Genomic DNA, 12,258 nt, shown 5'->3' with positions numbered 1-12,258 from the left:
TTGTGTATCTTATTTAAAGTTTATTTTACTTCTGAAGTTTGAATTCTATGATAAAAATTAAAATTTCTATGCTCATTTGACCTACTTAAATTACCTAAATTAAGTTGGTCACCTAAATCTTCATTAAAAAGTTGATGAAAATACCTCTTCCACCGCTCTTTTATTTCTCCATCATTTACTAATACCCCATTACATTTATCTTTAATACATTTTATTTGGCTAAGATCTCTTGTTTTCCTTTCTCTCACTTTAACTATTCTATAAATGTCTCTTTCTCTTTCTTTGTATCCAATTTTTGATATAATCGTTCAAAAGTTTTATTTTTTTGCTTCACTCACTACTTTATTAGCTTCTTTCTTGGCCATTGTATATATATTTTTTAAATTTTTTCTCGTTCTTACAAATATATAATTCGTTATAATCTATTCATTTTTTCTTCATTTTCTCTTGTACTTTCTCATTCCACTACCAAAATTCTTTACTTAGTGGTGCATGTCTCTTTGACTCACCGAGTATACTCTTAGCGACTATTTTTAACTTTGATACCATCTTATCCCATGTTGGATTAGAATCATCGTATATTTCACCTAATGCTTGTACTTCTACTTTCTCCTTAAATATATTTTACTTTTCATCCTTTAACTTCCACCACTTAATTCTAGGAATCGTATATATTTTCTTTCTATTGATATTATGTTTGAGGCGTATATCCAACACTACTAACATATGTTGGATAGTTAAACTTTCTCCAGGGATGACTTTGCAATCTTTACAAATCTTTCTATCCTTCTTCCTAATCATAAAAAAGTCAATTTGTGATTTATTATTTCCACTTTTGAATGTGACTAAGTGTTCTTCTTTTTTTTAAAAAAAATGTATTAGCTAATATAAGGTCATATGCTATCGTAAAATCTAATATAGTTTTCCCTTCCTCATTCCTCGTTCCAAACCCATAACTCCCATGTACTCTCTCATATTCCTCATTTTTCACTCCGACATGCTCATTTAGATCACCTCCTATTAAAATCATTTCATTTGGTGGAATATTTTATAATATTTCATCTAAGTCCTCCCAAAATCTTGATTTGGTAGCTTCATCTAATCCTACTTGTGGTATATATACGCTAATTATGTTCATAGTTTCTTTCCCCACTACTATCTTAAGAGCTATAATTCTATCCCCTTTCTAACTATTCCTACAACTTCATCCTTTAACAAACTCTCTACAATAATACCCACTCTATTTCTTGCTTTACTTTCCAGTGTACCATAACTTAAAACCCGAGTTCTCTATCATCTTTGCCTTCTCGCCTGTCCATTTTGTCTCTTGTACACACAAAATACTAATTCTTCTCCTAATCATCATATCTACTATCTCCATTGATTTACCAGTGAGAGTTCCTATGTTCCATATTCTAAATCTTATATTATTAGTTTTCCTATCATATTTGTACTTATCCAACCTATGGTGTGAGAACTCTTACCTATTTAACACTACACCCAAGTTCTCATGGCGATATAGCGGTCCTTGTTGAGACATTACAGTTAGACCCTATAACGCGAACTCTTGCATATTTAGCACTACATCTGAGTTCTGGAGATGTAGCGGTCCTTGCCGAGACGTTACAGTCAGACCCTGCAACGTGTTCCTTCTGGAGAACAACCTAACATTAGCACAATAGTTTAATGGATTCATTCATTGGATATTGCTATAGTTTTGACGCTGGCTGACAACCTAACACAACCCTCCTCCTTTATCTGGGCTTGAGACTGACCGGTCATCATGGGTGGAGTTTTGTCCCAACTGACCAAATAACTAAAATTCATCTGCGAAAAGTCCCAGTCTCACGTTATGTGGCTTCATTGCAAAGGAGAGAAATATTGTATCAAGATATTTTCATGTAGGGGATCCACAAGGATGATACATTATACCTCCTTCATGTACATGCTCATGATGCCACCTCATGTGGTAAGCTATTGTGGTAGATACATACAAGCATTGAATTTAGTAGTTAACAAGAAGTAATATATAACTTTCCATAGAATATTTTTCTTCTTCTTCCCTACTATGTGACTACAATGCTTATAATGAGAGTGAGTGCAAATTCTACATTCATTCAGTTCATTGTCTTTATTCCAAAATCTCATGCAGTTGTTTATAGAATAATCAATTATCTCTATAGGTAAACCTAAATCTCTCACTAATTTTTTTGTACTATAGATCAGTCATTAGGTGATTAATATAGAGTAATTCTGACATCAATTGGCAAATGTCATCATAACATCGTTATGAGAAACGATGTTCTTCCTTGATATTCAATAACCTTATATTAGTTGATAGTTGAGAATGTCTAGATAGAATGTCTTCCCATACTTCTCTTTCACTAGCTTTTAACATGTCATATAGTTGCTAAACTTTAGGTGTTTGTATTTCATCTATATTGAAATGATCAACTACATTCCTAGCCTCGTAAACTATTGATTGTATTGCATTCTCATTTGTGCTCTATTTCATTCTAGGTGCAGATCGAGGAGGGAAAGAAATACCTGGGGAAAACAAATATTTTGAATGAAGGAAAGTATAGAACGGAAAAGAGAAAGAAAAGGAGAGAAACAAGATGCCTGCGGAAGGAAAGGGGAACAAAGGAAAAAAAAAGAGGAAAAGAAGAAAAAAAGTGATGTTTTTTGTGCTAGGAATAGCAACACGATCAACCATCAGCGATGATGACGTGGCTAATGAGCACAAGGCCACTGACGAGCATGATCACAAGGTGGCCTTGCAGGGTTGCCTCTGCTGCAAGATCATATATCCTCCTTATTGGCAATTTCTACCATAGGCTTCCCCTCAAATGTGAGAAATAGCTCATACTTTACAATATAAAAGTCTCCATCCACAGATTAAACCTTAGCAAGGAACCAAGATCCAAACTACTCTCATTTTATTTTGAAAACTTCAACTCTATCGCCTTCTTTGAGCTCAATATACTCAAATTTGATGGATCAAGATTGATTGATCACAAAGTAACAAACAACAAAATTAACTATTCCTTCAAAATCTTCAATCTTGCTTAACTAAGTTTTGATGTGCCCACCTTAATCAAAACCCTTCACCATTAGTGATGATGAGGTGACCAATGAGCGCGATCATGAGGCAGCCCTACAAGGCCACCCCCGTTGCACACGACGAGTATGAGCATGAGCCAGCCTTACAAGGCCACCCCTATTGCTCGTTGCGATCGCGAGCATAAGGAGGCCCTGCAAGGCCACCCCCGTTGCTTGTAGTGAGTGTGAGCATGAGGGGACCCCATAGGGCCACCCTCGTTGCTCATAGCGAGTGTGAGGCAACCCTAGAAAGTATGAACCGGTCTTGTAGGGTCACCAATTGCTTGCAACAAGTGTGAGGCGGCCGATGAGTGTGAGGCTGTCGGCAAGCTATTAAGTGAGGTAGTGGTTGAGAGCAGTATGGTTGAAGGCAGCGTGGTTGATGAGGAACAAAGGATAGAAAGTGGTGTTTCTTCTGATTTTGGGTGGACAAAAATATGTTCATAAATTGGACAGCAGATGGATTTATAAATCCATCTGTCCGTTGCTTTACCACAAGTAAACAACAGAAAGAATTAATAATACATCCTTTTCATCAAGTAAACGACAGAAAGATTTTTGTATAGAAAACTTTCCTCAGTTTTTGAATCTGCCCTTCCAAGTAAACATAGCCTAGATGATGATTCTCCTAGAGTAGTTGTGTTAGATGAAGAAGCAATCGAAGTTTCAATTGGATGAAACAAATAAGACTTTCCATGATAGTACTAGTTGTAGTAATTTGGAACAAAACTATTTCTACACATATGTACTTTCATGGTATTCTCATCATGGAAAGCTGTATTTCTACATTTGCAATGATTATATAGACAAGATAACTTGACATCATTCATATATTTTGGATGATTCTTAGCAAAGTTTCAAACTCTTCAACTCCAGCAAAATATTCATCTTGGATAAATCTATTTTCTAATTTTTTTTTCATCGAAGCTTTATTCATATATATTATAATCTAATGAGAAATAAATTTGCATGGAGATTAAACGTGTAAAACTAAGAATGTAGATAGTTCCAACTTAATCTTAATCACTTAGACTAATACAATCAATAACACTTAAACTTAAACTAAACTTTAAGTTTGAGTTTAAACCTCAAAAGATGTACAATAGCACTGAAAGAGAAAGATTAGAGTTGAGCTAGTGTCGCATCCACAACTTGACTCGTGTAGATAAGAAAATAATGTATACATGAAGATAATGGAAAAACAACAAAAAATTGGCAATTAAATCAATCACATTACATAATACCTTAAATACAATAAGAGATGCAACATCGCTAGGTGAGGCCATAACCTGCCAAGCTCGTTGTTGGTTTAGCTCGCAACATAGTTTGTGGCCGGCCAAGCCATTGACTATGAAGTCGCAACATGCCAAGATCATGGTTGCGACCTCATGGCCAAACACGACCTCATAGGCAGCCGGATGATACTCACGGGCAGCCAGATGAGACCTCGCGAGTGGCTGGACGATACCTCATGGTTTGTCGGACGAGACCTTGTGGCTAGACCAGGGCTCACAGTTATTCGAGTTCCCAGCTGGCCAAGCTCACAGCCGTGACCTTATGGCCGACTAAACTTGCGGTCGTGATGCCATCTAGTTATCATGATTGTATCCATGCCATCAAATATTAATTTAATACAATATATTTTTTTCATCGCTAAGTCAATTAGATGGACTTTAATCCACTGATGACATAGTAAAAATACTAAAAGGAATTATTGATCGTGTTCGTACTGATTTCAATATATTGGGTCAAATTGATGTTTGAGAGTATTTATATAATCAGGAGAATTAGACAAATACATAGGAACTGATTTTATATTAATCTGAACTTTCTAGATCTTCTACCAATATTGAACATATTTTTTTATTTTTTATTTTAATTTTAATTTATGACCATTTTGTGATGAATCTATGAAGGGTTGTGCCTTTATTTTAAGTCTGGATGAAGGTCTGTAGCTATTTGGGGTTCCATTTTCTCGGTCAGGATGAATTTAGACTTCCTCTTACTTATCTTCTTCCGAGTAGAATTTCTCCTATTTCTTTGTTCGGGAGATGGGAGCCTTCAGAGCAACTTGAAGAGACTCTTGAACCTTTCGACTTTTCCAGAAGTCGATCTAGATAAAATCAACATAACATTTATGGGAAGCCAGTTGATCTCCTTTAACTTCTCTAATCTGATCATCCACTGGAAACTTGATTTTCTGATAAAACGTGAAGACTATCGTCCAAAAGGCATTTAGTGCTAGCCTTCCTAAAATAACATTATAGGATGAAGAGGTGTCCACCACCATAAAAGGCATCCTCTAAGTTCTCTCAAAAGCTCCTCCCCAAGGGTCAGGGAGAGGTAGAGCTGCCCAAACTATTGTAATTGATGACCTATGAAACCAAATAATAGAGTTTGATGGGTCATAACTCTTCCTTATCTATTTGCATCTGATCCAGAGTTGCCTTGAAAATAATATTGACTGAGCTATTTGTATCTATAAAGACTCTTTTCATATTATAATTAGCAATTAAAGTTTGAATTACCAAGGAGTCCTCGTGAGGGGCTTCGACTCCTTCCAAGTCTTCTACGCCGAAGCATATAGAAGGATCGACCTTCCACTCCTGATCGGTCCCTACCAAGTAATTTTCTAGCCGACAACTATGGCCTTTCCGAGCCCAATTAGAGTCTCCATTGGTAGGCCCTCTGGAGATCATACAATGGTCCCCTTTGGTGGGTCTCTAACTTTTTCCTTGCCCTTCTCCTTACTTCCTCTTAGAGGCATTGATGCTTCTCACTGTGGCTAAAAAGAAACCTACTCTGGTCGACCTGGTTTACAAGCTTTATTGTCACGCTAGTTTGACCGACAAGGGGGAGGATAGGGGTGGTGAAATGAATGCTTCCCCCTAAATGCATGTCGGTCGGCCGTTCTTCGAAGGTAATTGGGATAACCATAACATTCCTCCGTCGAATGACTCCTTGTCTAGTGATGAATACAAAATCACTCTCCCATCCTGGGGAGCCATTATAAAGAGTCATGACTTGATGGAACCTTTGCTTCTATCAGCTGAATCGCCTATTCTCCTTGGTGATCTCTTAGATGGTGATGATTTGAATGAGATTCTTTGCCACATAAGGAAGGGGAGGTGCCTTCCGCTTCGTGTAGGGGGGGGGGGGGGGGGGCACTAGGCCCTTTAAGATCATTTTTTTGAGCAAATTGGACCTCTTATACATTCACATATTTGACTGACCGACCCAGTAGACCGTCAAAACTTTTGGGAAGTTTTTTACCAGGAATTGGAAGAAGTCTCCCTCTATCAATTCTTATGAGAATGCACTTGTCAATATCTCTGAAGTTGCTGAAGGGACATCTTGAGCTGTTTGATTAAAGGGTTGAATATAATCGTTCAAAGTCTCCTTGGGCTTCTGTTTAAGAGCGAATAAATTAAGAGGTGTTTTGTGATTCCTCTGTTTGCTAGAGAAATGATGCAAAATACTATTTTGAAGTTGCCAAACGATCAAATAGACCATAGGGAGGTGGTTGAATCATCTCTGAGCCTGAGCTTGAAAGTGTTATCAGGAATACCTGACACTTCACCTCATTAGAACATTGATGTAGCAGGGTGACTTTTTCAAATTTACACACATGGTCTTTCGGGTCAGTTGTGTAGATATACTTGCCAATCATGGGCGGTCGATAATGGTGAGGTAGCGGATTTTCTAGATGTTGGTGCAGAACGAAGAGTTATTCTAACTCTCTAGACTGGCCAATAGTTTTGTGCCCCGAGCAATAGCTTAGGGAGACGTATTTCCCGCAGAAGACTCAGAATGAACATCTTGAGAATGGGCTCTAGTAGGATTCCTGATCGGGACTTGCACTTGGCTGGTTGGCTGCGCCATCATCGGTTGAGAGATCGGAGGTATTCCAATTGAAGTGGAAGATCCCCGGGAAGTTAGCTGATGCACTTGTTGTTGTTCCAATATGCCTCTCACCACAGCAGCCACGATTTCACCTAATTCTTCTTGCGTCATAGTGAGGACGGCGGTCCTTCTGGTGTTATCCATTTGAGAGCCTTGGTTCAGGTATATAAAATTCCCATAGATGGTTCCAATTTGATTCTGCATCAAGACTTTCGAGATTGATACACTAGTGACGGGAAGAGGGTGTTGACCAATTTGATTCTACATCAAAACTTTCGAGATTGATACACTGATGATGAGATGAGGGTGTTGACTGTTGCCATTGAAATCTATAAAAGGAAGGAGGTTGGAGGGAGGAACCATCATCTTCTTGAGCGCCTAGAGAATCATAGAAACTTGAAAAGGGTTAGAATGGTGCTGGGACACTCCAACATTACCACTCTGATGCCCAAGTCAGAATCAATAGGAAGGTAAAAGATAAATGTCAACAACAAGTAGTAGAGTTCTTGAGATAAACATACCCTTTACCTCTCCTCGCTGATCCTTTTTTATATTCTTCATTGATGGCCTTTTTTCCTTCTATGTACTAATGTATGATCTTTATGATTTTGATGACTTTTGACCTTCTCCTATATTAATGATCAATAATCATCTGATGACTTTTAATTTTCTCCTGTATTAATGATCAATGATATTATGGTAACGATTTGCTATCATTAATGTAATAATAATAGGTGTTTTAAGATATATGAATTATGCATATGCATTTGGAGGTTTTTGGTTAATTTGGTTTGACATTAGGAGAAAAGGATCTCATAAGCATTATATAACCGATTGAGAAACCATGTATAGGGCTTTGGTGTTGTTGGCCGGGTGACCCAAGGCCTACACCCTTGCTTGATCTAACTCACGTGATATCTGGATAGTCATGGCCGGTCGGGAATGACATTGTCTCTGGCGCCTGGCTCTAGTGATACTCGGGTGGAGACGATCGATTGGGAGTTGCATTACCCTTAGCGCCCTGCTTAAGTCATGCTCGGGCGGGCATGACCAATCGGGAGTGTTAGTCAGAGTTACCTCATGAACCCCACCCCGGTCGGCATGATTTGAGTTGGTCTTACCCAACTAAGTTATCCTTGACTTGACTTTTTTCTTGCATGTAGACAGATATCTTGATCTTTGTGGAGAATATGTAGAGGCTCTACCATTCCCCCACATCAGATAACTATAACAACGTAAAGCTAATAACCATATAGAATACCTAAGCATTGTTTTCTGTGTTGTACCATGGCCCTTTGCTTTGGTCTCCTTAAGAGAACAACACTTAAGGTGGCATGAAGTTCAATAGAGCCTCTACCAAATTGTATCTACTTGAATTATCAAAATTGACTATGCAATATATGAGTGATCATACTAGTTATTTAGGTACACTACTAGAAAAAAAACTACACGGCAAAAGAAGTACAATATGAAAAAAATTACAATACAAAATAACATGAATTAGAAAAAAACTACAAAACTAAAGAAGTACAATATGTAAATTTTCAATATAAAATAATATGTTTCTCAACTTTACCTCTAGATCCTTCTTTAGACAAGATCTATTTTCAAAATGTTACACTTTTAGTTGGTCTTAATCAACATTACATCCATAGGAACTTTCAAACTATGGTCTTGTAATCCTAGGATAAAACTAACATCTTTCCTTGTAAAACTTAGTTGTGGTCATCCTAGGATAGGAGCAACATCCTCTCTTGTGATTTTTTATTAGATATTTTTAAAGATTAAACATCTGGCTTCGTAGTTGCAACTATTAAATATATTTTGGAGAAGGCCTCTCTGAGGTTAGAATTCTCTGGCATGAATATGAAATATCATCTATCAGTTCAATGTGATTTTGATCATTTCTAACAATCGCAATAAATGATTTAAAAGGTATGAAAGAACTTTCCACAATAGTTTCTTTTTATAGCAATGAGAGGCAATGCTTATTATGTTGTCATAGGAACTATTGGTTGATTGTGAAAATTTTGAAGCACACATAGAATTGTAGAATAAAGACATGTTATTAAATTGGAATTATATGGACCAAAGTTGTTGCATGAACTTGTGTTATTTTCTAAATTGAAAAAAGTGACGATTTCACTTTTCTCTGCCAACAATATAATGACTACACAAGCTTTAAATAATCTAAAATTGAACAAAGCACAGAACCAAAAACACTCCTCAGTTAGATGTAAAACTCTAAAACTCTAAATCATAAAATATGTCAAGGTTGGCATGAAGGATTGCTCACAATGCCCCTTGCATCTTACTCTTGTCGAGAGCTTGAGGGAATCTCATCAATTTTATTTTATTTTCGATAATTTAAGTATTTAATTCTTCGAATCAGGGTTGGTGATAAATGTCACTGCAGGAATGGTAATAAGAAAGGAAAATTACAACAACACATGTTGGTTTTAGAGAGTAGAAGATAATAAATTGGGGCTATGATGTCAATTTGGCTTTTTGGTTCAAATTCTTATACTCAAAGTGAGGGTATAATGATTTAAGTAACTTTAGAGCAGCAAATTTGGCAAAGAACATCTAATAAGATGCTTTTTTGATGATAAATCAAAAAATATGCTCCTTTGATTTTCACTTATAAAAATCCCTTTAGTAACTTAAAAGAAAATAATATACATTTAAATTAAAAAAATAGAATTAGTGTATAACAAAATGAATGAATAAAATGCTATATAAAATGAAATAACTAAATTTGGAGCTTTAACTCCAAAATAATATTCAATCACTTCCTAATACATATTATTTTCACTAACTTAAATTCATAATTTTTTTAGCAAATCATAAATTTTATAATTTAGTTAACAACTCAATATCTATTTTTTTTTCTTATACAACAACATTTTTAGCAAAGCATTTTTCATTTTACAATATTTATAGAATATTAAAATTTCTTTCCATGTAGACCCTTGGCTTGCCATTTCTCCCCAGCAAGAGACGATAATTAAGGTCACCTTGTTCCTTTCCTTTCTTGCAATTTGCACGATTTAGTGAATCGACCGCTCATGGAAATTCCTTGATTCTCAGCATTCCAATTCCGATCGGCAATGCGCAAGAGCAGAGCACGGTGATCGATCGATGTTGACTCCGATGACGCGCTACCTGAGGCATGGCGGAAGGAGGACCCTCAGCCGTTTGATCTGCTTCCCGATCGCCCTCTACTGCCTCATCCGTCTACTCCTCTTTTTTTCCTTCCGGTCTAGTTCGCCGGCGACTGCGTTGTCTCTCTTCTCCTTCGCCTCCAGTCGCTGTGACGGCCGCTACGTCTTCATGCACGACCTGCCTCCCCGCTTCAACGCCGACCTCCTCCGCGACAATTGCGCCCTCAGCCCTTGGGTCGGCGACGCCTGCCATTTCGCCGACAACGGCGGCTTCGGCACCGATCTCGGCGACGGATGGTACGTCACCAGCCAGTTTGCGCTGGAGTTCATCTTCCACGACCGCATGCGGCGGTACGAGTGCCTCACCGGCGACCCCGCGCGCGCCGCCGCCTTCTTCGTCCCCTTCTACGCTGGGGTCGAGCTATTGCCCCACCTCTGGGGGACCAACACGACGGTGCGCGACGCAGTGGCGCTGGACCTCGTGCGGTGGCTCCGGGCGCGGCCGGAGTGGGCGGCGATGGGCGGGAGGGACCATTTCATGGTGGCCGGAAGGATTACGTGGGATTTCAGGAGGCAGTCGGAAGAGGACGGCGATTGGGGCAGCAAGCTGTTCTGGCTCCCGGAGCTCCAGAACATGACCACGCTGGTGAGATTCACCAAGTTAATATTTCTCTATTACTGGCAGTTCAATCATCTAAAACTATGGTTTTACGGTGCAACAAACAAATCTTTGAGATGTTCTTTCAGACCTTTATTATGGTTCGTTCATTAACACACGTGCAGCTGATCGAGTCGAGCCCTTGGCAAGAAAACGACGTGGCGATTCCATACCCCACCTACTTCCACCCTTCCACGGCCGGCGAGCTCGCCGCGTGGCAGAACAGAGTCCGGCACCAGAAGCGGCCGTGGCTCTTCTCCTTCGCCGGCGCGCCGCGCCCGAACAACACCGACATCGCCCGCGACGTCATCATCCAGCAGTGCCGCGCCTCGCCTCTGTGCAAGCTCCTCGACTGCGCCGGCGACAACGCGCACGAGTGCTTCTCCCCGCGCCGGATCACCGAGCTGTTCAGCAGCTCCGTCTTCTGCCTCCAACCTCTCGGCGACTCCTACACCCGGCGCTCCGCCTTCGACGCCATGGTCGGCGGCTGCATCCCGGTCTTCTTCCACCCGGGCTCCGCCTACGTGCAGTACGTCTGGCACCTGCCGCGGGACTTCCGCAACTACTCTGTTTTCATCCCGATGGAGGAGTTGAAGCCGGGGAACGGAGCGATCGAGAGGACGCTGTCTCGGATCTCGCCGGAGCAGGCTTCGGCGATGAGGGAGGCGGTGGTGGGGATGATGCCGAGTCTGGTGTACGGGAACAAGAGAACTACTGGAGAGGAGGGGGAATTCAAGGACGCGTTCGATCTGGCAGTGGAGAAAGTGATCGAGAGGGTGGAGAAGAGGAAGAGGGACACAAAGCAAGGGATCGAGCAGGTTGCATCGGACGAAAGTTATAACTGGAAGAAGGCGCTGCTCAACGGAGGTGTGGGATGGGAACACTACTTCAACCAAAAATGAGATGAGACTCATAAACGAACGATAGAACCCTACAAGTTCATTTAGCAGGTTTTTTTTTTTTTCAAAACTGACCTGAATATATTGATTATTCAAGCACGTGAAGTTTGTCCTCGGGGGTGTGATGATTTCAATATAGATGAATATTTTGAAGGTCCTTAGTATTTATAAATGGTCCTGCGGATTGATAAGTATAAATCAGAAGAAAAATAGTCTGAATTAATCTGAACATCAGGGGAAAAAAAATAATGCATGTGAAGTTTGCTTTTTCTTTTTGATTACTATAAAGTCACCTATCACTTTGGACCTAAAGGAGTTAAATTCCCCAAACAAGAAGCTATGTGGTGTGATCCTTAGAGCATGCAAAGTAGTTCTATTGTAGTATCCTTTATGTTGTTGGGATAAGATGGACCCAAATTGGTCATATTCCTTAAATGATTTATATATTGTGTTACATGTAACCTTTGATTTTGAAGGTCTACTATGGTGTTATTTTGGCTATTCGAGTCCTACAATTGGTCTATTAATATTT

General features: G+C 39.5%; 1 protein-coding gene across 1 annotated transcript; it reads left to right on the top strand.

The window, feature by feature from the left end:
* The first annotated feature begins 10,158 nt into the window (after window positions 1-10,158).
* LOC121986919 (xyloglucan galactosyltransferase KATAMARI1 homolog) lies at window positions 10,159-11,729 on the top strand. Its single transcript, XM_042540844.1, has 2 exons — window positions 10,159-10,815; window positions 10,953-11,729. Exons 1-2 carry the CDS (start codon window positions 10,159-10,161, stop codon window positions 11,727-11,729), a joined length of 1,434 nt encoding a protein of 477 aa, XP_042396778.1.
* Window positions 11,730-12,258: the final 529 nt, after the last annotated feature.

Source organism: Zingiber officinale, chromosome 5B (genome assembly GCF_018446385.1).
Source record: "Zingiber officinale cultivar Zhangliang chromosome 5B, Zo_v1.1, whole genome shotgun sequence".
NCBI classification, from domain to species: domain Eukaryota; kingdom Viridiplantae; phylum Streptophyta; class Magnoliopsida; order Zingiberales; family Zingiberaceae; genus Zingiber; species Zingiber officinale.
The sequence above is the reverse complement of the archived record's forward strand: the minus strand, read 5'-3'. Positions and strand labels throughout refer to the sequence as shown.

Coding starts and splice junctions, on each gene's coding strand:
- LOC121986919 (XM_042540844.1), top strand. CDS start 10,159: ATGACGCGCTACCTGAGGCATGGCGGAAGGAGGACCCTCAGCCGTTTG. Junction 10,816..10,952: donor TCCAGAACATGACCACGCTG/GTGAGATTCACC, acceptor ACACACGTGCAG/CTGATCGAGTCGAGCCCTTG.